General features: G+C 40.4%; 2 protein-coding genes across 15 annotated transcripts in view; one reads left to right on the forward strand and one right to left on the reverse strand.

The window, feature by feature from the left end:
* The window catches only part of PRPF40A (pre-mRNA processing factor 40 homolog A), a 68,140-nt gene extending 42,523 nt beyond the window's left edge, over positions 1-25,617 (reverse strand). For 4 of the 13 annotated variants that reach the window (XM_023217428.3, XM_026453997.2, XM_023217426.3 and 1 more), the window contains exons 1-3: positions 24,970-25,587; positions 23,611-23,742; positions 1,042-1,122 (exon numbers count right to left, since the gene is read on the reverse strand). In XM_023217428.3, the coding sequence (XP_023073196.1) occupies positions 1,042-1,122; positions 23,611-23,742; positions 24,970-25,245 (489 nt within the window). In that variant the 5' untranslated portion in view covers positions 25,246-25,587. Of the gene's footprint in view, positions 1-1,041; positions 1,123-22,184; positions 22,265-23,610; positions 23,743-24,843 lie in introns of all 13 variants that reach the window. The other 9 variants (XM_026454001.2, XM_026454000.2, XM_026454002.2 and 6 more) reach the window with 6 other exon arrangements.
* The window catches only part of ARL6IP6 (ADP ribosylation factor like GTPase 6 interacting protein 6), a 41,542-nt gene continuing 40,421 nt past the window's right edge, over positions 25,527-26,647 (forward strand). Inside the window, exon 1 of one of the 2 annotated variants that reach the window (XM_023217431.3) lies at positions 25,527-26,640. In XM_023217431.3, the coding sequence (XP_023073199.1) occupies positions 26,142-26,640 (499 nt within the window). In that variant the 5' untranslated portion in view covers positions 25,527-26,141. The remainder of the gene's footprint in view (positions 26,641-26,647) is intronic. The other variant, XM_023217432.3, reaches the window with a different exon arrangement.

Raw genomic sequence — 26,647 nt, forward strand, 5'->3', positions numbered from 1 at the left:
TTATTAAGTTAGACGGCACTGCCCTGGACCCCGCAGGAATGTTTACGTATTATATGCAATGTGTTACTTTCCAGTATTATAAAGAATTTTTGAAATATATCTCGTCTTAGGATTTTGGGAAAGACATCGCAAACTTACCAACCCAAGAGAGTATGCCACATCTGTTCATTACAACCACATGAAGAATAAAGAAGTTAAACTTGAATTTCGTAATAATTTATATTACCACACTACCCGATAGAGGTGGTAAGGCTGTTTAATGGATTTTCTAATTAATTTGCCACAGCTGAAGTCTCAGAATGTGAATTTCCAATTAAATCTTGATTTCTAAATCTAGTATTAAATCATATTATACCAACTTTTAATTAGCACTCAGTGAAGTGAATGTTTACCCTTTAAAACTTACATGTTATCAGACCAATAAAATGCTTCTGGCTCACAATGTATACTTTTCAGTATTCTGGTCTTAATACAGAATTAACCTAATAATTAAGAATGTACATATAATATCAATATAGGAAAAAATGTAAATGCCTATCATTGAAGTTATAGAAACTAAATCCAGGACAAACACAGTGGCTCATGCCGGTCATCCCTGTGGGAGGCCGAGGCAGGAGGATAATTTGAGCTCAGGAGTTTGAGACCAGCTTGGGCAACACAGGGAGACCTCATCTCTACAAAAAATATTTTAAATTAGCTCGGCGTCGTGGCACGTGCCTGTGGTCTCAACTACTCAGAAGGCTGAGGTTGGAGGATTGCTTGAGCCCGGAAGGTTGAGGCTGTAGTGAGCTGTTATCATGTCACTCACTGCACTCCAGACTGGTTGACAGAGCAAGACTGTCTCAAAAATACAAAGAAAATAAAAGAAACTGAAAGTCCACAATAATTCTCGTATTTTATTACAGTACTACAACAGTACTACAAAAGCACTTCAACAGCTAACATGATTGCCTATCAAGTACATAGATATCATTATTCCATATATAAAAGCAATCAATCAAAACATTACTTCACAGAAAATAGTTATTTTCACATGATTACCGGTAAGGCAGGCTGCATGGAAGCCTGAGACATGTGAGACATCATCATTCCAGGCATTACTGACGACATCATTCCAGGCATCTAAAATAAAAGTAAAAAAGGTTACTATAAGACCAAAACACTTAATATGACTTTAAGAATCCCATAACTTAAGATTAAAAACCACTAAACACTATGCCATGTGAATAGTATGCTTAGTAAGTGCTTGTTGAATGAATGAAGTACTTTATCAATAATCTATTTTAATACTTATGTCACAGTTTTTATATATACGGTCAAAATTATTTTAACAAGTAAATTTAATAAGTTTGGACTATTATGTTATTTCTAGCCTGAATTTAAAAAAACATTAATCTCCTTTTAGTTGTAACACAACAGTCATATCTTTCTCACTTCTTTGGAGCAAGAGAATTTAACATAAAATTTTTTCAGAATTTTTCACCTTTGATTTTTAATTCATGTACTGAATAAATTTTATAATGTGGCACATTTCAAAATCCTAGATCAAAGGTGCTAATATCCAAACAATGACCTAAAAAAATACATTTAAAAAAACTCTTTTTAAATCACAAGTCATCTATCCCCTCTCATGTACAGAAAACTTAAGGCACATACATAAATATCTGAAGATATTAGTTTGGGAGCTCAATCTAGTTTATCAACAACTACCATTCAAATCTATGAATTAATTCTACTAAGTCTGAATATAAATCCTGAAGATTAACACGTTTCTCAGGAATTTGACCCAATGCTCCTCTATATTAGTATAATCCCACATTACAATTTTGATTTTAATGACCATTAAAAAGATCTAAGGAAATTCAGAAGGGGACAAAAATTACATACAATAATCACAGGTACTGGAACAAGGTAACCAGTTATTAAACAATTTCAAAGTAAATGAACATTTTGAGAAATAGGAACAACAGAAAATAAGCATATGGTCAGCAGGAACATACAGATTCAAGCCTTCTAAAGTTGTGTAAGAACATTCACACACTGAATTGTATTCCTTGTGAAAGTGACCCATGAAGCTAAATGAGGCTAAGGTACCTATTAAAATAAAGTAGCATGGAGTTAATGGGTTAAAAACAACCAACAAACTGTCTAAACATCATTAAACAAAACTTTTTGACAAAAATTGTCACTATAAGAACGTGGTGGCTGACTTGGAATATGATCCAAATAGTACGTATTTCTTTTAAGGTATAGAATTTGAAAACTGAAGCACTGGCAAGCCTCCATCATCCAGACTGAGAATCAGAGAAATAATTTACAAGGTAAGGAGAAAAAATACAACAATCAAATGAGAAAGAACTATAACTAGGCTTACTCCCAACCCATACATCTCCAGCCAATAGATATATCCGCGTAATTTTGCTTTAGGCCAATGTAAAATACGCTGAATCAGGTAACTGGTTGCATGGGAAAGCAACCAAGATACATGACAGGCAACATAGAAACAGCCCGCTACTTTAAGTAACCTATATATAAAATCAAAAGCTAGTAACATAACCAAAACTAGAATTCTAAGCTAAATTGACAGATCAAGGCCTGAAAACTTAAGAGAAAAACCAATCAAAGTAACTTCTCCTAAGAATTAAAGGTATTTTTTTTAAAGTAGAGTAAAATCTGCATAAAGCAACAGAACATTCTCTCGCCAGGCACGGTGGCTCACTCCTGTAATCCCAGCACTTTGGGAGGCCAATGCAGGCGGATCACAAGGTCAGGAGACCAAGATCTTCCTGGCTAACACCATGAAACCCTGTCTCTACTAAAAACACAAAAAATTAGCCAGGCATGGTGGCACGTGCCTATAGTCCCAGCTACTTGGGAGGCTGAGGCAGGAGAATCACTTGAACCTGAGAGGTGGAGGCTGCAGTGAGCTGAGATGGCGCCACTGCACTCCAGCCTGGGCAACAGAGAGAGACTCCGTCTCAAAAAAAGAACATTCTCTCATGGCAGCAGCAGACTGTACAAATAAATGTAATTTCAAATTGAAATATCCTGACTTGATCACACACATAAAGATAAAATCTTATTTAAAAACAAAGCCACATAAAAACCAATATATAAGAGTTTAGTAGACCAGGCCAATGAGATTTACAGCAGGCAGTATTTGAAAATCACTAAAGAATACACAGAGTTTGACAGAGTTCTCTCTTTAATTGACCTTCTTCCTATACCTAAAATGTTTAAACACCTCAGAAATGTTCTTTTAGACTGGAAATCATGGTATTTATTATAGAATGAGATTTAATGTCAAAAAGCGACATTCTCCCTTCGTATCTCCATAAATTCTGGGGGTGAAGACTAGTTAATCTTGTTTTACCTGACAATCTGCAAGTCCTAAATTACATACAACTGAATATCCTGAAAGTAAATCGATCATTAATGTAATTTAAACCAAAACTGTGATGTCAACATAAAACTAAAGAACAAACCAATAAACATGCAAAATACTGTATTCTGTAGGAAAAACTACTGTAAGAATTTAAGAAATTTAGAGTTCCTTTAGAGGACTGAGAATCCCTAAGTCTGTTTTTCAAAGTCTAAAAAATCTACTTTGTGGCGATGTTATGATTCTCATTTTCTATTAATTCTAGGATATACATAACATAGAGTTACTTTTTATAATCTCTTTCTTTGAAGCTAAATCTTTTAAAGAAATTGTGTTGATTTATGCCAGTCACTTTGGCAGCACCATCAATCTGAGACCATTAAAAATTTCTAAGCTATCTATTAACACTTACTGTTAATGGGAATACAAAATGCAAACTTATGAGAATTGGCTATGGCTCAAATCCTCAGAAGTGATTTTTTCGTCCCTCATCCCAATAATAAAAGAGTTAAAACATTCAAATTTCTTTGTTCTCTCCTCTGGCACGGTAGGTATACTTCTTCTTTCCATGAAGAGGTGTCTCAACGTTATCTGTTGAGTGTTTCAGATTTTCCATTTAGATTTTTTTTTTCTCTTCACTCTTAAGGGCACATAAAACACAGTTATGTGTCATTTAATGACCGTATATTCTGAGAATTGTGTCATCAGGAGATATTATCATTGTGTATCATAGAATGCACTTATACAAATCTGGATGGTTATAGTCTACTACACATCTAGGCTATTATGGTATACACAGCCTATTGCTCCTAGGCTAGAAACCTTTATAACATGTTACTGTACTGAATACTGTAGGCAACTGTAACACAATGCTAAGTATTTGTATACCTAAACATAGAGGTAGTATATGATTTAACAGGACCACCATTGTGTATGTAAGTCTGTCATTTACCAATATGTCACTATGTGGCCCACAAATCTAATACTGTGTCTCAACATTTAAGTTTAATGAAAAATGGGATGTTGTTTCAAAATAATAAAGGGGAAAAATTCTTAACTTAGTTGCTACAATAACGCCACAACGAATTCCATGAGCCACACCATTCTTAAGGCTACAAAGTAGTAGGTCATATTTACTTAATCTGAAGCATACTATAAAATCAAAACCATGTACTGCTTTGCAAATTCCCATTTAAACTACTTTGGTAAATATGTAAAAGTGCTATAATTCAAAATTTCTAGTTATGAGACATAAATTTCCTAAAATGTTAAACATCTGAATATTATGAACAATTCGGCACCTTTAAAAAATGTAGCTGATATATTTTACACAATTCATAAGTGGCCAACCATATGTATATTTACATTATGCAAACCATTTCTATTTCCTACTCTTTTAATAAGTATAAAACTAATTATCAAGATGTTCTCAGAAGAATCATCAGTTTGAGGAAAATAAAAAATAAATGAACAAAACACTAGGGAGCGCCACATAACCTGTTCAGTCATTCTTAGCATCCCAGAAAGTTTCTAATGTTAGATATAAACAAACATATTTCATTTATCACTCTACATATTTTAAAAAATGAAAATAAAAAGCGGTCGTAATGAAAGCAATATCAACGCTATGGTGAGTGAATTTTACAAAGTGTAAATTCAATTGGTCCAATTTTACCATGATATGAAAAGAAAGCACTTTAAAAGTGAAGAACTTCACATGGGGACTTCACAAGTTCTTTCCTTCATAGTTATTTCTGAAGTTTTTCCTGCTGGAAAGAAATGATAAACAATTGGACCTATCTTTTGTCTAGTATTACAAAAAAAAAAAAAAAAATCACCTGAAAAAAATATAACTCCTAAATCTGGTGGTTTTTTAAAAACCATTCTTGCTGTAAACCTGTAGCAGTAAATTCATAATCTAAATAAGTTTCATGTCTGCCTTTTTACTTGGGGTTCTTCTTAAGTGTGCTAAAGTAAAATTCCATAAGGTAAGTACAACCTATGAAGGCTGTTTAGTATTTTAAAACAACTATCTCATATACCACTAAATTATTTTATGAATATACAAATAAACGCCAAAAACTTGAATAAATGCAAACTGAATTTTTAAATAGAACTAAACATTCATTCAATTGGAGATAAATGGATATATCTATGTTTAAAGCATACCCTTAGCAATCAAAAGTAAACTGGTGGCTTTTTTTGTGGAAATCATTTAACCTACTTCCTCTTCATCTAAAGCAAGCCTGTTCAATCTGCGGGCCATGGGCCACATGTGGCCCAGGACAGCTTTGAATGTGTCAATGCAAATTTGTAAGCTTTCTTAAAACATTCAGATTTTTTTGGCTTTTTTTTTTTTTTAAGCTCATCAGCTACTGTTAATGTTATTTTTTTGAGTGGCCCAGGGGAGCCTGATCTAGAGCAACATAAATTCAAAACATCATTTTTTGATAAGAAATATTAAATAAAGGGTAGACAATATTTGTACAAATTGTTATCATGCAGAATAGAACTTTACCATGTAACAAGACAAGTGCCAGTATTCAAAATTTGCAAAACTCTCTCAACCTACAGAATTTAGAACTGCTGAAGTATAGCAACCCCTTCAGAGTCTAAGGAAATTAACTCAATTACAGAGTCTTATAGCGGTATATATAGATAATGCAGTCTGAAGTCAGACTGACAGAATTCCTATCCCATTTAACTTGGGCTAATTTATTTGACCTCTCTGGACCACAAACTCTTCATCAATGAGAAAAAACATTAACTGTCTGATAGGATTATTATAGAGAACAAATGTGATAATACAGATATGGCACTTAGAAACAGGCTTAACAAATAATAATAGGTATTATCAATGGTCTCCATTTAATCAAGGTATATCTTATGTCACCCCTTCCCTCATCTATTCTTTATCCAGCTCTCAAGTACTTCAGTTCTTTTAAGTTATCTAGGGAAAATATTGTAAAACCAGTAATATTCAATAGGAACCAATACACATTAATAAGAAGTCAATCTCAGATTAAGATCATGCTTAGTGCCGGCTCTGCAATGTCACTGAGTAACTCACTAAATTCTCTGGGCCTTACTATTCCCATTTGTAAACTGGACATCCATCTAGCCAATCCACTTTTCAATCAGGAGGATCAAATTCAATAGGCTATAATCTCTCAAAGTTGATGTAAGCATGGTGACAGAATTCTTGACACAAATTATGTGACACAATTTAGAAACAGCGCTAAATGACAACGAACTATCACTTTTTTTAAAAAAGCTCTAATCATAACTGGGGATACACAAAAATTGCATTGCCTCAATTAAGTCCTATAGAATTAATGACTTTAAAACTTACTCTAAAAAGTCATCAAAGCCTTCTTTTAGACAAAAGTATACAAGGACACAAGACCATTATTACCCCCTGCCCCAAGTCTTTCAAGCTAGATTCAGTAGTATATCAAGCTAAATCTTTATACTTTATTTCAGTATAAGTAAGGGTCTAATTTTCTATACCTAACAAATACATGATCATAAATACACGATGACTTAGACTACTGAAAAATCATCTTTCAAAGAAGTAACAACTTTCTTGATTCCACATGGCCAAATGGGTGTTTGCAAACAAGAACTTAATGTTCACTCATTTATCAAAAGCTAGTTTTTTTTTTTTTTTTTTTTGAGACGGAGTCTTGCTCTGTCGCCCGGGCTGGAGTGCAGTGGCCGGATCTCAGCTCACTGCAAGCTCCGCCTCCCGGGTTTTATGCCATTCTCCTGCCTTAGCCTCCGGAGTAGCTGGGACTACAGGCGCCGGCCACCTTGCCCGGCTAGCTTTTTGTATTTTTAGTAGAGACGGGATTTCACCGTATTAGCCAGGATGGTCTCGATCTCCTGACCTTATGATCCACCCGTCTCGGCCTCCCAAAGTGCTGGGATTACAGGCTTGAGCCACCGCACCCGGCCCAAAAGCTAGTTTTAAAAGTCTTAGCCTAAATCTAAGATCAAGACCTAATGATAAGGATCCCATTCACAACATAATGTGATTTTGTTTAAAAAGATCAAAGCTGGCCAGGTGCAGTGGCTCATGCCTGTAATCCCAGCACTTTGGGAGGCCAAGGCAGGTGGGTCACGAGGTCAACAAATCGAGATCGTCCTGGCCAACATGGTGAAACCCCATCTCTACTAAAATACAAAAAATCAGCCGGGCGTGGTGACACACACCTGTAGTTCCAGCTACTCTGGAGGCTGAGGCAAAGGAATCGCTTGAACTCGGGAGATGGGGGTTGCAGTGAGCTGAGATCGCACCACTGCACTCCAGCCTGGCAACAGAGCAAGACTCTGTCTCCCAAAAAAAAAAAAAAAAAAAAGCGATCAAGGTCTAAGATAAATATAAGAATTTCATTAAATAACAACAACAACAAAAAAAAGCCTAAGACAAAGCAAATTGAATTTCAACTCAAGACAGTCTTCACTAGTCCTTCATGACTAACAGAACCATTCAGACTGGGAGAAGATTCAGATTTCCACTTTGAGTTCACTGAGTAAGAAAGAAGCAGAAGTGGATTTCCTTTTAAATCCACCAATGCAAAATACCATGACAGAGATGATAAATTCCTCTTCAAAAGGTTTTAATTCCCAGTTCTTCAAGTTATTTGTTTCTCTAGTTTCTATAGTTATCCATGCTGTAACTAACCCTTCCTACCCTTGCAGCACCCTGACATGCCCTGACAAGCCTAGACATGCCTTACTCTGTAACAGATAGCCTTCCCCTTCCCACCTAGATATCTGTGTTCAATTAGAAACATTAGCCAATCGAGTCAGTTTAGATTGTGCGGTCCAACCCTAGCAAATAGGGGAAAGACACAACAGTAGGGACCAGCTGTGTAATGAATAAGAACCTCTTCCCCTCCCTTGTCCGGTGTGCTATTGCCATTGCTCCATCTGCAAGATGCACCCTTCTACAGAAGTAAATTGCCTTGCTGAGAAAACCTTTGCCTGAGTATATTTTCACTTTGCAACACCAAGCATTTACTTCCAACAATTTGGGGGCCTGCCTAGGATTCCCATTCTCCTTCGGCAAACAGGTCTCTGGTCACTTCTCATGGGGAGGCGCGACCCGCTGCCTCGTTGAAGTGACCTCAGTGTAGAGACTGGAACCCACCCAGTGCGACAAATACACCCAGACTCTCAGCAACAGGGAAAGATACAGGCCAGCAGCTTGGGGAAAGGATTCCCACATACCGCGGCAACCAGGTAACTGTACACAGACTAAGGTAAGAAACGTTGCAGGGGTGACAGTATTTCCTTGCTGGTCGGGATATTCTGGAGGATGAAAGTGTGTGTGAATGATCACAAGCACTACTGCTTTCAGTGCTGCTTGTGTGAATGGTACTAAGCACTAATGCTGTGCAGAGTGAGGGGGTCCTATCTGTAGTTCTGTGGTCACTTCATACAGCTTAGGGTGGATCCTGCTGTGGGGCTCATACCGGCAGGCCAATGCCAAGAGGGGCCTAAATTCGCATGAGGGAAGTGGCCAGGGTGGATGAAGCAAAAGAAGGGTGCAAGGAGCCGCCAGGAGGTGGGGCTAAAGGATAGGCAAGAAATCTTTAATATGAGGGACTGAGACTTAACAAGACTCCAGAGAAGAATTTTCAGGCAAGAAGTCTCTAATACGAGGCATTGAGTCTAACTAGGACCTGACATGGGAAATACCCCAAGCAAGATGGAATAAAAAGGATAAAGATGGCAGTAAAGATATCCCCCCCGATAGTCCCCTAAGTCTCATATTAAAATACTGAAAAGATAATGAGAAGACTAAACATAAGAAACAGCAACAAATGATAAAATATTACTGTTTTATTTGGACTCGGGGACTCATCCTCAAACCCTCAATCTTCTGGCCAAAGTTTGGGTCGAATGAGGGTGCAATGTGTCAGTTTTTGATTCAGTATGTCAATGACAAAAGCCCAGTTTCTCAAGAGGAACTGGACTATGCTCCTTATTGGAGGCAGGTACCTGTCCTCCTTTTTCCCTTAGAGACAACTAGGAAAGAACCTGATCTAGCATCACAAAAGGAAAAATTAGATAAGTTAGTTCCAATGCTCAGACTCCAGCACATGGGATCCCCTAGACCATCCTCCCCGACTCAGTGATCCCAACCCCTCTCCTCAGGCAGCTGCTGCCGCCCCAGATCCCGCTCTAGATCCTTTCCTTCACCTACTCATGTTACTCCTCCTCCTTACAATCCTGACTCTCAGAAATTATCATCCCACGAGCCTGTCCCCTATCAGCCTAAGGACTCCTCCCTAAAGGGACTTCAACATGAAATAGAGCAATGTAAAAAGGATATCCAGAACTTCCCTTTCCCCTCTACAACTCAAGAGTCGGTCCCTGCTCTCTTTCCCTTAAAACTGATCAATTTTTAGGACCTCAGTTATACACTTGGGTAGAGTTAATGTCCATCTCAGACATCCTTCAGGAAAAAAGAAAGGAGTATTCGTAGGGCTGCTATGGTAATTTGGGAACGTGAGTGTCCTCTCAGTCAAAAAGTTCCTACCGTTCCTACCGTGGACCAGAAAACCCCGCCCAAGACCCCCAGTGGGACAATAAAAATCTGGCTCACCGGGAAAACATGCAGGACCTAAGGGAGATGATAATAAAAGGAATTCAGGAATCAGTACCCGAACCCAAAATCTCTCTAAAGCATTTGATATACAACAAAAAAAGGATGAAGGGCTTATGAGATTCCTAGATAGATTGAAAGAGCAAATGAGACAATATGCAGGCCTCAATTTAGAAGATTCCCTTGGGCAAGGAATATTAAAACTCCAATTTGTCACTAGAAGATGACCAGACATCTCAAAAAAATTACAAAAGTACAAAATTGGGAAGACCATCCCCTAAGTGAACTTCTCAGGAAAGCTCAAAAGGTGTACGTGAGGACAGATGAAGAAAGGCAAAAACGAAAGACAAAACTTGTATTATCCACCTTCCAATAGATGACTCCAAACCCACATACTTCTAAACAGAGCTTCAAGGGGCCAGAACCCATAAAGGGTCCAAACCCTCCTTTAAAGAACCAAGGCCCTCATTTACCAGGCCCTCTAAAGAGTATGGGGGAGCAAAGTCAAAGAATCTCAGAACCGAGAGGGGGTAAGGGCAAGATAGGTGCTACAAATGTAGAACAGGCCACTTCAAGACAGACGTCCTGAATTTAAAAAGGAGAAAGAAGCCCTTCCACTCATGACTTTCGAGGAAGAATAGGGGGGTCAGGGCCTCTGTCTCTTTTATCTTGAGTCCCACCAGGAGCCCTTGATAAATTCAGAAGTGGGCCCTAAGCATGAGCTTATCACCTTTTTGGTCAGTTCAAGGGCGGCTCATGCCTGTTTCCCTCCATCTAATATTGCCTATTCTTTGGAGGAACTTTTCGTCTCAGGTAAAAGGAGAAGAATTTAGAGAAAAATTTAAAAAAAAAACACAGAAGTCAGATACCAGGATCGATCAGCTCATATTCAGTTTTTGTTAATCCTTGAGGCAGGGACTAACTTATTAGAGAGGGAGTTAATGCTGAAGTTAGGCATAGGCCTACAAGTCAGCCCAAGAGGATTCCTCATCTCATTAAACCTACTCATCACTGCAGATGAAAAATACATTAATCCTAATGTCTGGTCCAAAGAGGAGAACCGAGGCAAACTCCAAGTCTCTCCAATCCACATCAAGCTTAATGCCCCCGCAGGGAAGCTGTAAGGAGAAAACAATACCCCATTCCCATAGATAGGGTTGGGATAGGGTTGAAACCTAAAATTAAAGGTCTTATTAAAGACAGGCTTTTTGAGCCCTGTACGTCCCCTTATAACACCCCAATATTGCCAGTAAAGAAATCAGACGGGTCATACCGGCTGGTACAGCACCTTAGAGCTATTAACCAAATAGTCCAAACTACCCACACCATTGTCCCCAATCCTTAACACCATTCTCAGCAACATTCCATATAATCATCAATGGTTTACTGTAATAGATTTAAAAGATGCTTTCTGGGTATGTCCCCTGGGCTGAAGATAGTCGAGATGTATTTCCTTTTGAGTGGGAGGATCCCCATTCAGGGCGGAAACAACAGTATTGATGGACAGTCTTACCCTAAGGGTTCACAGACTCCCCTAACCTTTTTGGTCAAATTTTAGAACAAGTATTATAAAAAGTTGTCATCCCAAAACAAATATGCCTACTCCAATATGTTGATGATATTCTTATATCTGGTGAAGATATAGAGAAAGTAACTGGCTTCTCTACACATATTCTTAACCATCTGCAGTTTGAGGGGTTAGGAGTCTCAAAGGAAAAGTTTCAGTATGTGGAGCCTGAAGTTAAATATTTAGGCCACTTGACAAATACAGACTAGGGCCTGAAGAAGTTGAGAGAACTGTGTCCCTACCCTTGCCTCAAACTAAACAAGAACTCAGGAAATTTTTAGGATAGCTGGATACTGCCACTTATGGATTGACTCATACGCACAGCGAACTTTCATATCAAAAACTTGCCCAGGGGAAGCCTGACAATCTGTGGACTTCTAAGGAAGTCGATCAGGTCAAAGAGCTGACTGAAAGGCTCCTAACCACCCCTGTCTTAGCCTTACCTTCCCTGGAAAGCTGTACCACATTTTGTGAACATGGATAATGGGGTAGCTTTGGGAGTGCTTACTCAAGAACACAGTGGCAGTCAGCAGCCCGTGGCCTTCCTGTCAAAAGTCTTAGATCCAATTACTTGTGGATGGCCTCAATACATCCAATCCATTACAGCTACCGCAGTATTGGTCCGAGAAACCAGAAACTTAACCTTCGGAGAAAAATTGACAGTAAGCACGCCCCACTAAAGTTAGAACTATCTTAAACCAGTAAGCAGGGAGGTGGCTTGCTGACTCAAGAATCTTACAGTATAAGGTTATTCTGTTAAAAAAAAAAAAAAAGATGATTTAAAAGTAGCCACTGAAAATTTGCTTAACCCAGCAGGCTTCCTAACAGGGGATCCAAATCTAAAAAAAAAACACACATGTTTAGATTTAATCGATTACCACACAAAGGTCTGACCAGACCTAGGAGAAGCTCCCTTCAGGACAGGAGGACACTTATAAATGGTTCCTCCCAGGTGACTGAGGGAAAAAGACACAATGGGTATTCAGTAATTGATGAAAACAAACTCAAAGAGAGTCAAAAAAAAAATTGCCCAGTAATTGGTCTGCCCAAACTTGCAAGCTGTTTGCACTCAGCCAAGCCTTAAAGTACTTGAAGAACCATCTATATTGATTCTAAGTAGGCCTTTTTGGGTGGCTCATACATTTGGAAAAATTTGGACTGAACGAGGCCTCATTAACAGTAAAGGTCAAGACCTTGCTCATCAGGAGCTATAACACCCAAGTATTGAATAACCTTCAGTTGTCAAAAGAAATAGCTATTGTCCACGTCCCCAGACACCAGAAAAGCCTTTCTTTTGAAAAGTTGAGGAAATAACCTAACAGATCAGATAGCCAAACAGGCTGCCGTTTCCTCTAAGATGCCTGTTTTTCACTTGACTCCTTACCTTCCTTGTTCTAACGTCATCCCCATTTTTTCTTCTACTGAAAAAAAAAAAAAAACCCTAATAAAAATAGGTGCTAAAGAGAATTCAGAAGGAAAATGGACGTTGCCAAACCACAGAGAAATGTCATCCAAACCCCTTATGAAGGAAATCTTATCCCAACTACATCAAGAGATCCACTGGGGTCGATTGAGAACGCAGTCCTCAAGAGTTTATGGGTGCACAGAAATTTATACCCTGGCCAAACAGGTTACAGACAATTGCTTAGTTTGTAAGAAAACTAATAAACTACAAAAAAAGATTACCCCTTGTGGGAAGCGGTCCAGGCTTAAGGCCATTCCAAAGTATCCAGATTGATTACACTGAGATGCCTCCAATAGGGCGTCTAAAATATATACTTGTGATAGATCACCTCACTCACTGGGTCGAAGCTATCCCCTTTTCAAATGCAATGGCCAATAATGTAGTTAAAGCCTTTATTAAAAATATAGTGCCCAGGTTTGGGTTAATAGAAAATACTGACTCAGACAGTGGAACCTATTTTAGCACACACATCATTAAAAAGCTATCCTAAACAATAGACAGTAGATGGGAATATCATACTCCTTGACACCCACGTTCATCATGGAAGGTAAAAAGAATGAATCAAACTCTGAAGAACCACTTAACCAAGCTGGTTCTGGAGAATCAGTTACCATGGACCAAACGTCTTCCTGTTGCCCTGTTATGAATCCAAACTGCCCCTCGGAAAGATATTGGTCTTTCCCCTTATGAGATGCTCTATGGAATGCCTTATTTACACTCCATTGCTGACATTCCTACCTTCCTTAAAAATTATATACTTGGTCTATCTTCTACTTTCTCTTCTCTTAAAACCAAAGGTCTCCTAGCACAGGCACTGCCCCTGGAGTTTCCAGTACATCAACATCAGCCTGAGGATCACGTCCTCATCAAAAACTAGAAAGAGGAAAAGCTCAAACTGGCCTGGAAAGGACCACACCTAGTGCACCTAACTACTGAAACCACAGTCCAGACAGCAAAAAAAGGACAGACCCATCACACCCGAGTCAAAAAAGTGCCACTCCCTCCAGAGTCATGGGTCATAGTCCCAGGGGAAAACCCTACCAAACTAAAGCTAAGGAAAATCTAACTCTCTTGCATCTATTCTATTACTCCTTCGTTCCTCTCTCTATTGCTGACCACCTCGTTATTAATACAACCGAGTCAATTTCGCCTCAAACTACTACATTTGATGCTTGTCTTGTTATACCCTGTGGAGACTTGTCAAGTCAAAGACAGCTCTCCACCCCAAAACAGTACCTCTGTCCTTCCTGACTCTGCTCAGACTGGACATTAGTAAATCAGGATCATTTAGTCTGCCAATGTCAACTGGGAGTATTGTCCACCACACCCTGCTAAGACAGCTTTTATGCCCCAGTTGTTCCAATGTTCTGTAGACCACTAAAGAGCATGGATGGACTGCCCCAACCAGTAGTTGTAATTTCCTAAAGCCATATATTCATTTTACTAAAGAAACAGCTTCCCCTAGCTGTGAGCTAAACCAGTACTATCCAATACAGGTTATTATCTCAAACCCTCAAAGTTCTCCCCCTTCCCTAAGCCAGTTTCCTTCTTTAAGCGGGTTTTATGGTATGGGGGCTGAGGTGTCAGGAACAGAACCTATCAGATCCTTTGAAATACGCTTCATTGATCCCCTACCACCTACACCCTTAAGCCTTCTTCCAAAACCTCTCACAACAAAACTATTGTTCCTCCTCCATCTAATGAAAAGACCAACGTAGCTATTGTAGAAGTTAAAGACCTAAAACAAACTTTGGCACCTGAGACAGGATATCAAGGTGCGAATGCCTGGTTGGAATGGATCAAATATTCTGTCCACACTTTAAACAAAAGCAATTGTTATACTTGTTCACAAGGCAGACCAGAGGTCCGGATTGTCCCCTTTTCACTAGGATGGTCCTTCAGTTGACCAGGGATGCGCTGTATGGTAGCTCTTTTCCAGGATTCCACAGCTTGGGGTAACAAGTCGCGTCAAGCTCTCTCTCTGCTGTATCCCGAAGTTCAACACCCTGTGGGTCAGCCCGAGGGCCATCCAGCTTCCATCCCCCAACACTAAGTTCACTTCCTGTCTCTCACAACAGGGAGGAAACTTAAGCGTTCCTTGGAGACCTAAAAGGATGCAGTGAGCTTAAAATTTCCCAAGAGCTTACCAATCAGTCAGCCCTTATTCGTCCCTGAGTAGATGTATGGTGGCATTGTGGTGGACCTCTACTAGACACTCTGCCAAGTAACTGGAGCGGCACTTGTGCTCTAGTCCAATTGGCTACCCCTTTTACCCTGGCACTTCATCCACCAGAAAAAGAAAAAACAACATCGCAAAGCAAGGGAAGCTCCTTACGGGTATTTCAACTCCCATATTTATTTAGATGCAACTGGAGTCCCACAAGGAGTACTTATGATAAATTTAAAATTCGAGATCAAACGATGAGGTGGGCGGATCACGAGGTCTGGAGATCGACACCATCCTGGCTAACACGGTGAAACCCCGTCTCTACTAAAAATACAAAAAAATTAGCCGGGTGTGGTGGCAGGTGCCTGTAGTCCCAGCTACTCGGGAGGCTGAGGCAGGAGAATGGCGTGAACCCAGGAGGCAGAGCTTGCAGTGAGCCGAGATTGCGCCACGGCACTCCCGCCTGAGGGACAGAGCAAGACTTCGTCTCAAAAAAAAGAAACTCGACATCAAATAGCTGCAGGATTTGAGTCAATATTTTCGTGAGTGACAACTAATAAAAACGTAGATTGGATAAATCACATTTATTATAATCAGCAGTGGTTTATTAATTACACCAGGGATGCTGTCAGAGGGGTAACAGAACAATTGGGGCCCACTAGCCAGATGGCCTGGGAAAACAGAATGGCCCTAGATATGATAATTAGTCAAAAAACGGGGTGTTTGTGTTATGATTAAAACTCACTGTTGTACCTTTATTCTAAACAACACTGACCTCACTGGGAACATAACAAGGGCCTTACAAGGACTTACCCCTTTATGCAATGAACTAACTAAAAATTCTGAAGTCGATAACCCTTTCTCAAGATGGCTAGAGAGGTGGTTCAGTAAATGAAAAGGAATCACAGCCGCAATCCTTACTTCTCTTACAGCCGTTATAGGTGTGCTCTTTCTTACAGGATGCTGTACTCGTAGTTTAGTGCAGACTTATAAAAACAGCTCTCACCAAAACCTTCCTGAGCTCTCCTCCACTTTATTCAGATAAACTCTTCCCTCTAGACACCCAAAAGAACAGAGCCAAGATATACTGAGACATTTTGAAGAGAAAAAAAACTATAAAATCAAGACAGTGAAACTGACAGAGATGATAAATTCCTCTTCAAAAGGTTTTAACTCCCAGTGTTTCTGGTTGTTTCTCTAGTTTCTATAGTTACCCGTACTGTAAACAACACTTCCTGCCCTTGCTGCACCCTGACATGCCCTGACAAGCTTAGACATGCTTTGTGCCATAATGGATAGCCTTCCCCTTCCCGCCTATATAGCTGGGCTCAGTTTCAAACATTAGCCAACTGGGTCAGTTTAGATTGTGTGGTCCAATCCTAGCCAGTAGGGGAAAGACACAACAGTGGGGACCAGCTGCGTCAGGAGTAAGTACCCCTTCCCCTCCCTTGTCCATCTCATGAAGGCTCCAAGACGCACCCTTCTACAGAAGTAAATTGCCTTACTGAGAAAACTTTTGCCTGAGTGCTATTTTCACTTTGTGACACCGAACATTTACTTCCAACAATCACATCTTTAATAACTGCTAAGTACAACTAACTTGTTTAATAAGTGATATATAAAGTACAAGTACTTGACCAGACAGCGAAAGAAAGCAAATACACGTTTAGTAGCCTTTATATGGAATGCTTGAGACCAGATTGTTTTGGATTTTTTCAGATTTACAGATATTTGCCTTTTTACCTACTGGTTGAGCATCCCTAATTTAAAAAATCCGAAATGTTCCAATGAGCATTTATTTTGAGTGTCATGTTGGCACTCAAAAGTTTTAGATTTTGGAGCATTTCTGGTTTCCAGATTACAGATACTCAACCAGTATAAAATATTCATAGCCACTAGATTTCCAAACGTACAGAAATACCGTAACAGCCAAATCAGCAATTAGAAGAAAAAAACAAGTTCAGAATGGCATCTCAGGAATGACCTCCTTGACAGCAGGGCATACATCACCTGTACACTAGGTACCACACCCAAGAGATTTAAATGTGTACTGACTAAAAGAAAAATAAAGGTAAGGAAAAAAAATGAGAATAAAAGACTAATAATTTCTGCAGGAATGTAATCTATTAATTCCTACTTTTAAACCTTCACAACACAGACCTATTTCTGTAGGTTAAAAACAGGTTGGGCAAGGCAGCTCATGCCTGTAATCCCAGTACTTTAGGAGGCCAAGGCAGGAGGATCACTTGAGCCTTGGAGTTCAAGACCAGCCCGGCCAACATGGCGAAACCCTGACTCTACTAAAAATACAAAAACTAGCTAGGCATGGTGGCACGCACCTGCGATTCCTACTACTTGGAGAACCTGGGAGGATGAGGTTGCAATAAGTGGAAATTGCACCATTGCACTCCAGTCTGGGTGACAGACACACTGTCTCAAAACAAAAAGAAAACCCCCCAAAAATCTCTAGTACACTGCTATGGTTTACACACATGTACCAAATCTTTTTTTTTTTTTTTTGAGACAGAGTTTTGCTATTGTTGCCTAGGCTGGAGTGCAATAGCACAATCTCGGCTCACTGCAATCTCCGTCTCCCAGGTTCAAGCAATTCTGCTGCCTCAGCCTCTCGAGTAGCAGAGATTACAGGTGTGCGCCGCCATGTCCTGCTAATTTTTGTATTTTTAGTAGAGACGGGGTTTCACCATGTCATTCAGGCTGGTCTCGAACCCCTGACCTAACGTGATCCATCCACCTCGGGCTCCCAAAGTGCTGGGATTACAGGTGTGAGCCACTGTGCCCAGCTTCAAATCTTTAATATCTATTAATACTACTATTAGTCTTGTCATCAATATTCAACAAGCCTAATTTAAAAATCAAAGGTTAATCATTGATTTGTTCCCTCTTTTGATCCACTAATAAATACATTCATTGCACTCTACAAGCTGCTTCATTTATGTATATGTGTGTTAATACTAACTTATGTTGATGTTGCCTTTTTCTCCTAAAGAGCAAACTAAAAGAATAAAGGGCCCTAATTCAGCATTTCTCACAAAATGCTAATTTCATACAATGTGCTACACAAAGCAAAACAAACAGGTATCAGGGAGTAAAAAAAAAGGGGGGGGGGGGAGGGGGGGGAGGGGGGGGGGGGGGGGTTGGCGAAGTTGGTCAAATAAAACAGAAATACTGAGTAAAAATTGTAAAAGCCTTCTGCAAGACTTCTCAGTATCTTAGTAAATATTATGCCTTCTGAATTTCAAAAGGGGACGGGGGGGGATGCAGGTCATTCTTTTCAACTGATGTGGTCCTCCTTAGATCTTTCCACACTTAAGTTTGTGAATGGATGAGCTCATATTTAAATGAACTGCTCTCTAAAGATAATGAAAATAAACATAACTATAGTCTCACTAGTAACATCTGTCAAAAATCTAACCACATTCAGTCAAGAATTTACACATATTAGGTTTGAGTTAAGATATTTTTTAAAAGCACTTGCCTGAGTCATCCACATGTACCCAGATTCAAGAATTATGAGCAGATGACCTAAAAAACAAAAATTCTATCTCTTTTTTGTCACTGGCTAATGCCCAATTCAATGGCATGGATCCTGCAGCTAATCAAAAGGAAGGGTAATTCAGAAGGAACAGCAACAATTTGTCAAATCAGTCAGATAAGTCTAGGGTACCAATACACTGAATTTCTCTGCAAGGCCTATATTCTACTTTATCATTTTTCCTCTACATTACTTATAATACCTTATACAATGTAAATACTATATAGTTATTATACTATATTTTTAAAAATTTGTATTTTTTTGTTGTTGCTCTTTTAAAAGACTATTTTCCATTGCAGTTGCTTGAATCTCTGGATACAGAGGGTCGACTGTAAATGCAAGTATTTTAGTTTTATTCTCCAAACAAAAATTATTTATTTCATCTTATTTATCTTCCATTTTTGTCAATGAAAAATAAGAGTAAAGAGGCAGACACTAAAAACAAGAATAAGTAGTAACAACATAAAGTCACAAGTAACCACTGGAAACAGTCACATTTAACACTAACTGACTAATGGGCTTATACTGCAGGAAAGAATACCTGTGTATTTGTTTCATTCATTCAACAAGTATTTTACTGAGCACCCATGATGTGCCAAGAACTGTGCTCAGCACCTATAGGCTTCTTAAAAAGTACAGAACATAGCCCCTGCCCTCTAAGAGCTTACAATCTATTACTTGTTGGAAAATTAAAACAAATAAGACACCATGAAACAAGTCAATAACTAAGTGCCAAAATAAATGAAACATTAAGAGTTATGGGTAGATTACATATATTTTCTTTAATAATCTGAAGGGGAGGTATATGTTGGCAAAAGCTATTTTTGAGAAACTTTTGGAGAAGGCAGAACTTGAAATAGTACAATATAGGTAAGCAAAGCAAAGTTTATGGAGATACTGAGCTGGGGGCAGGAGGGTAAGAACAGCCTAAGTTTGAAGTTCTGAACTAATATAATCACTCAAGACACTCTGAAAAGACCAGCCTAAGTTCAAATTAGGGAGTGTGAAGACATGCAGCCTTGAATCCTGCTTTGACATATACTATGGGAGGTTCTTTAAAGTTAAGCGGGATGTTACAGGCACTGAAAAGTACTGGAGATTCTCGGGCAAGGAGATCACAATCTAAAATTTGTGAGGGCAGCGGGGCATCCTTGAAGGAAGAAAACCAACTGAACTCAAAACCTGTTGAATAACCTAGGCATGGGAGAGTGACGACTTGGGCTCATATGGTATCAGGAACAGAAATAAAATAAGATCTGTTAGAGCCAGCCTTAATCAATATAAGAACAAGAAAATCAAACTCATTTGTAAAAAGCAATTATTCATTTATCAGTTTACTGACCAAAGACCAAAAAAAAAAAAAAAAAAAAGGTACTGAATAAATAGAATTAGGGAAGCAGTACTAAAGGAATTTTCTGTTCTTTTATTTCCATATCTTCCCATAAAATCTTATCGAATGATCTGAACTGAATCAATAGGCTGTTAGAGCTGAAAGGGACCTTAACTCAATTACTCTACTCTTCTCATTGATAGAAGAAAATGAAGACTCAAAATATGGAGGAAAAAAAAGGGCCAGCTAGTAGGACTCTCTGGGGCAAAGGCATAATCATCTGTGATAAAGATGGCAGGACTTGCATGTCCTTTGTGTAGAAAAGACAAAAGAGTAAGACATGAAAACATTATTTACTATGGACACTGAGGAAGAAGACAGCCTCAGACATAATTTTATTTTGATAGAAATCGCTACAGAAAATCTTTGTATTTTTGAGATAGGGTCTCACTTTGTCACCCAGGATGGAGTGTAGGGTGCAATCTTGGCTCACTGCAGCCTCGACCTCCCAGGTTCAAGCAATCCTTCTGCCTCAGCCCCGCAAGTAGCTGGAACGACAGACGCACCCCACCACACCCAGCTAATTTTTTAATATTTTTTGTAGAGACGGGGTTTCACCATGTTGCCCAGGCTGGTCTCCAACTCCTGAGCTCAAGTGATGCACCCGCCTCAGTCTCCCAATGGGAAATTTTTGAGTACTGCCATTCAGCAGGGAAAATTCTTTATCTTTCTTTACTAACATGATTTTTTTTTTTTTTAACTAGTGATCCCTCAAGGCATCTTAAATCACATATTATTTAAAGCTTTAAACAATCTGTAAGGTCTCTTTCAGCTATAAGATCCTATAACTCTTCTATAAAGTTATATAGAGTAAGAGGCAAATTTAATCTACAAGATAGAAAACTGAAATAAACCTGAAAGAATATTAAGCTCAATTCGATAATCATCAAATATTTATTACTACTAAGAGTCAGCCTAAATGCATGAGATGGCACTCTAGGTCATCTCATGAATAAGGAAAAAAAAAATTTGAACATACTACTTCTTTAAGCTAAATAGCTTGATGCACTTGAGAAATTATGAACCCTGGCTTCCATACATCATTAAGCTATCCAGTCTGCATATTATTTTACAAACAAGTTTTATAATTTCATGTCATATTGGTAACATTCCAAAGACCACAATTATTTTTGGCAAGTAAGACTGCCACCAATTTTAGTCTTTAGCTAGTCCCAGCATAAGATGCTCATGAAAACCACTCAATACATGAAGGATTTCATAACCTTCAGTCCCAAAGTCTAAAGAATTTGTGAAATGACTTTTTAAAATTGCATGGCAGAACCCTCCCAACTGTCACTACTGTAAATGATACAGACAGACATCCTGCTTCGTCTCAATTATCTTCTGACCACTTACTACTTCTGAGTACTTCTGAGAGTGGCAGAAGAAATAATGCAGGAAAAAGATCAATTGTGCTATTTATTATCACCTTTAATTTTTAAAGCAATGTTTACAGAGTTTCAAATAAGATTTCTGATTTGAGAATTCAAATTATCCATGCTCTCCCAGTCTGTTTTAAAGCTAAAATAAGAATTTTTTTTTACCAAGATTTGGGCCCCATATTTGTTAGTAAAAGGGGATTACATAAATCTGACAAAAACAGTGGAGATTCTTTTGGGACTTTCAGAGCATAACTCCTACTAAAACATTTATTTATTATACTAACAGGAGCCTTCAGAGGGAGAAGAATTCTAAACATCTAAATAATTAGGTCTACTTAAAGGCACATGGCGTATTATCAGCCTAGGAAAAAGTAGAAGGAAACAACACAAAAAAAATCAGTTATTTGAATGGATGTATACCAAGTAGCAAGTAAACTTACTAGAAAGATGGTCACTGACATAGCTAAAGAGAAAGGGCCATAAAGCAAACTGTGACCAGCTTATGTCAATGAGATACATGAAAGTACTTTTAAAAAATAAAATCTGCATTTTTTTGTTTTTTTTTTTTTTACTAGAAATATGACTAGCTGGTATCTTGGTTTTGGTAGTGCAATAGCACCATTACAGCAAGGGTAAGCAGGTCAATCCCTTGCAAAACTTACCTTGATTGGCCCAATGGAAACAGAAGGCCCCAGAAAAGAGAGAAGCATCTGGCAGTAGCAAATTGTTTTATTTTATCTTTCTGTGGAAAGAAACTAATTTTAAATAAGAACCAGAGCATTTAAAGAATAAATATTTTTAAAGCTCATTATCTAGTTAGAGCAGCTCTACCAAGAAAACAAGAAGAGCTCCTTGCTGCTTAGAGATGGAAAGAAACAGAAGAGGAATCAAAGTTGTTTCTCCATCACCTAGAGAGTTTTAAAATTTGTGTTATTCTAAAGTAACAGAATAAAAGGCTCTTTTATTTAAAGAACTCCTGCAAGCAGAATCTTTTGGGGCTGGTGCCTTTGAATAAAGGTTTTTGTTTTGTTTTGTTTTGTTTTTTAACAAAATTAAGGGCAACATTCCAAATTAAAAAAAAAAAAGAGGAAAATCACTTGACATTAAGCCCTTCTACTCTTAAGGTTAAGTAAAAAGAGACAGACACATAGCAAGCTCCTTTTCCCACTGCAATTTCACCAATAACTTTAACCATGAAAGCTTAAACAATTATCAAACAGTACTAATTAGCAAAAGATCACATGAAATTGGCTTCCAAAATATTTTGTTAGCCTAAATTTTTGATGATTTATGGAAATACTCAAATGGAAATAACCCAGCCACCTAAAGATCTATATAGAACTTAACATGGAGCACAAAATTACTCATGGTAACTGAACCTGTTACCTTTCTTGGATGCTTCTCTAGAAACTCAGTTCTACCGAAATCACTGAATCAGCATTAAAACCTTTTGATCCAAATCACTTCTACAAAATGTCCATTTACAATTTATGCTAGAGATGGAAGGGACAGCTCATAAGCAGGAGTGCAGAAGCAATAAGCATTAAAAAAAAATAGTGTAAGTGGAAAATGAAGTACCGATTGGCACTGTCCTATGAAGAATCAGAATTATAGAGCACAAACCCCCCACCCTCCCTCACCCTCCTCCAACACACAAAGAGGAAGATATTTCAGGAATAAAATTCACTCTAAACCAAAACAATTGCTATTTTCAGATTCTATTTATTTACATGGTCTACCAAAATCAGTTATGTTGCTGTATCAGACAATATTTACTTTTAGACCATTAACTTCAATTGGCATGCTTGAAAAAATAATCATTAAAAATAAAAGCCTGGACGCACACTTTTAAATAATAATAAAAAGAAATTCTTAGTTTTGAGGTAATCAGTAAATTTCTCAGGAGACTTTTTCATTACATTCAAATTTCCGTTACAGTCATGATTCAACATTTGGCTTATTTAAAATTATTCGGGCATAAACTAATCCTTCAATAGTTATAACTATTGACCTAGATTTTGAAATCTTGACAGAGTATCTGAGGCAAAAACAAATAAATAAAGCAAAATAAAATAAAAGCATTCTTACTTGTCCCATTGGTGGCCCTCCCATAGGGGGCATCATCTGTGGCATCATTCCATGAGGTACAGGAGGCATATTCGCTCTCTGACCCATAGGGTGCATTCCCATTGGGGCATAATGCATGCCAGGGTGCCCCATCTGAAAAACAGCGAACGTTTTTAAATGAGCAAAGAATACTAAATGCTTCTCAAAAATCTCATTTCAACAAATCAGTTATCTGAAGCAACCTAATATTAAGCGTATGTATAATAACATCACTGGATTAATCTACACCTTGTTTTAAACAAAATGCATTCTGCTAGTATTTAAAACGAGCTTGCAAATTCCGCAACAAAACGGGAAAAGTTAAGATGATTACTGGACAGCTGGATCATAGGTTTTCTCTTTTTTTTAAGCATTGACTTAATCAGCTACTAACTGGCTTGCTAAGCTTGGAGGATACATATTGAATACTAATCTTAAAACTGTTACAGTGAAAACAACAATTCTCCTATTTCATGCAGATATAAAAAATAGCCAGCTACTGTTATTTTATAACACTACTGATTTTAAACTTCAAAATGCTCTATCATATCATACTCAGGTGAAAGTCAGTCTTATAAAACACAAACGGTAGTGCCACCCAGGGACAATTCACTCCTAACAAACTTATTTCCTAACATAACTTTTAAGACAGGTAAAATTCCTTCTGCCAAAAATACATTTTCAAAGACTGAGGTTCTGTCACTCACGGACACTAAACGCAAACAACTAATTCATCCCTTTTAACGCAATTTAAAAAGACAACTACTTTCTTTACCGATGAGTCCATTGTTCCATGTTTTAAATTAAAACCAGCTAATTATCTCCTGCCAATTGTCCTAACAGTTCCCCATGCAGACGACCCCCACGAGTAATGAAAACAAATTTTGGCAGCCGCTGTTAAGTCTTACAGAATCAAGCCCCTCCCTCCCCCTCCCAGCTAAATCCGGCCTAAAGCTCCAAGACGCTCACCCCGCCCAAGAGCCAGCACCTTCACCACGCATCTGTCTAGGCCAAGCCCTACGGGGTACTTCCAGGGTCTCACATCCTTCTCTTTGTGCATCCCCACCCTCCACTTCTCTCCCTCAGAACATATCCCACCATCTCGAGTTCTTCCTTCGTCCACTCTTATCTTCTTCTCCTTTCGGAGAAAGCTTCCTGTTTCTCTCACTCCGTTTTTCATTGTGCCGCCTTCCCCCTGCCCCACTGATCCCTTACCGAGGGCCGTCTCCTCAGGAAGCCGTCAGCAGAGACCCAAGAGCCGGAGCAGAGGCTTGAGCCGGACAATCTCCGCTCCCCGTCCCCAGGACCCTGCGAGGGAGGATGGCTCTCCATTTCACTCACCATGAGGCCTCCACGTTCAGCTCCCGTCCCCGGCCTCATCGTCGGGCTCAGACTGCTCCGCCGGCGGCCACTGCCGCTACACATACCAACAAGAAGCGATCTGAGTGGCTGGCGCCCACTGGGGCTAAAGGTTAAAGGCTGCCCTGCGCTACGGGGCGGGATCAGCGAGGCCAACAGGCTGACGGGCTTCCCCGCTGTCCAATCAGAATGCGCGGCCGACACGCAACTCTGCGGCGATTCGCCCGCAGCCTCAGCCTCACTCGGCGTCGCCTGCATGGGGCGGGGGGAGGACGGAGGAAGTTTCTGCGCCGAGTCCTCCGTCGGGAAAACTCTACCAACTTCCCCAGGGGAAGGGAAGACAACCGTGTCCCAGCTTCCCGAGCTTAGACCGCCTCACCCCGTAGGGGGTGGGGGCAGTGGGGTCTGCCACCTTCCCCCTCCCCGCCCGAGTTACGTACGCCCCACAAACCTGAGGCCGCCAGGGGTAGGGTGGAGGGGGCGGGGGTAAGCAGTCGCTAGTGTTAGCGGTGGCTGGGGCTGAATGCGCGCGCGCGGTGCTCGAGGCGGAGGGGAGGGGGCGGGGAAGGCGAAAGGAGGGGTTCCGAGGAGCGGGTTCGAGCTCGGTACGCACCAGGTGGAGAGCGCGCGCCTGGGCGGAGGAGGAAGGAGGCGTGTCGAGTAGCGTGAGGGAAGTTGTGGTATGGGTGGGGAGAACCACACTAAAGGGAGATGGGGTGAGCAGTTAAGGCACCGCGAGAGCACCAGGCAGAGAGCTGCCCTTCCGTAATGGGGGAACCTGCGCAGAGTGTGAGCGTAGAGGGGAAGAAGAGAGAAGGCAAATAGTTTCGGGAATGTGTCGGAAGGCGCGAGCGGGCGCTAGGACCCGGCGTCCAAAAGATGCGGCTTTGAGGCTGTTGGGTCGCCCGCTCCCGTTGGTGACGCGGCAGTGGCGGAGGTCTCCGGCAGCGATGAAGCGCCGCAGGGAGTGGATACTCGGTCGCCTTCAGCCTCCGCCCACTGCTCGCTGCGCGCTTTCCTGCTCCCCCTTCCGGCTACAGCGCTGGGGTCGAGCTCTGGTCCAAGAGCATCCCACCTCTCCTCCGGCCCTACGATTTCCTTTGCAACCCGCCGCCCACCCCTGCTCGCCGTGGTTCACCCCTGGGTTCTGAGACATGGTGGTAGCGGCTACGGCCGTGGATTGGCTGTTGCGGACCCGGGGCGGGGCGGGTGGGAGAGGCTCGTACTCCGCGGGTTTCGCTGTGTTTCGCGCCATGTCGTTAGCGGAGAGCGGGTGGCGGTCGGCTCTGCGGCGCCGCCGTCCCGGCACCCCGGGCCCTGTGGCTGGGCCAACGTATTCCTCCTTTATTCAGGGGGACAGTTGGGGTGAAGGCGAAGTCGACGAGGAGGAGGGATGCGACCAAGTGGCCCGCGACCTGCGGGCGGAGTTCTCGGCTGGGGCGTGGTCAGAGCCCAGAAAGGGCTCGCTGCTCCTGCCGGACGGGGACGGGTCGCCTGTCCTGCCAGATAAGCGCAATGGTATCTTTCCTGCGGCCGCGGGCAGCAGAACCCAGCCTCGGCGGTGGCCGGTCCAGGTCCTTTCTATTCTCTGCTCGCTGCTCTTCGCCATCCTTCTCGCCTTCCTCCTCGCCATCGCCTACTTGATCGTTAAAGGTATTGA

Source organism: Piliocolobus tephrosceles, chromosome 11, assembly GCF_002776525.5.
Source record: "Piliocolobus tephrosceles isolate RC106 chromosome 11, ASM277652v3, whole genome shotgun sequence".
Taxonomy (NCBI): domain Eukaryota; kingdom Metazoa; phylum Chordata; class Mammalia; order Primates; family Cercopithecidae; genus Piliocolobus; species Piliocolobus tephrosceles.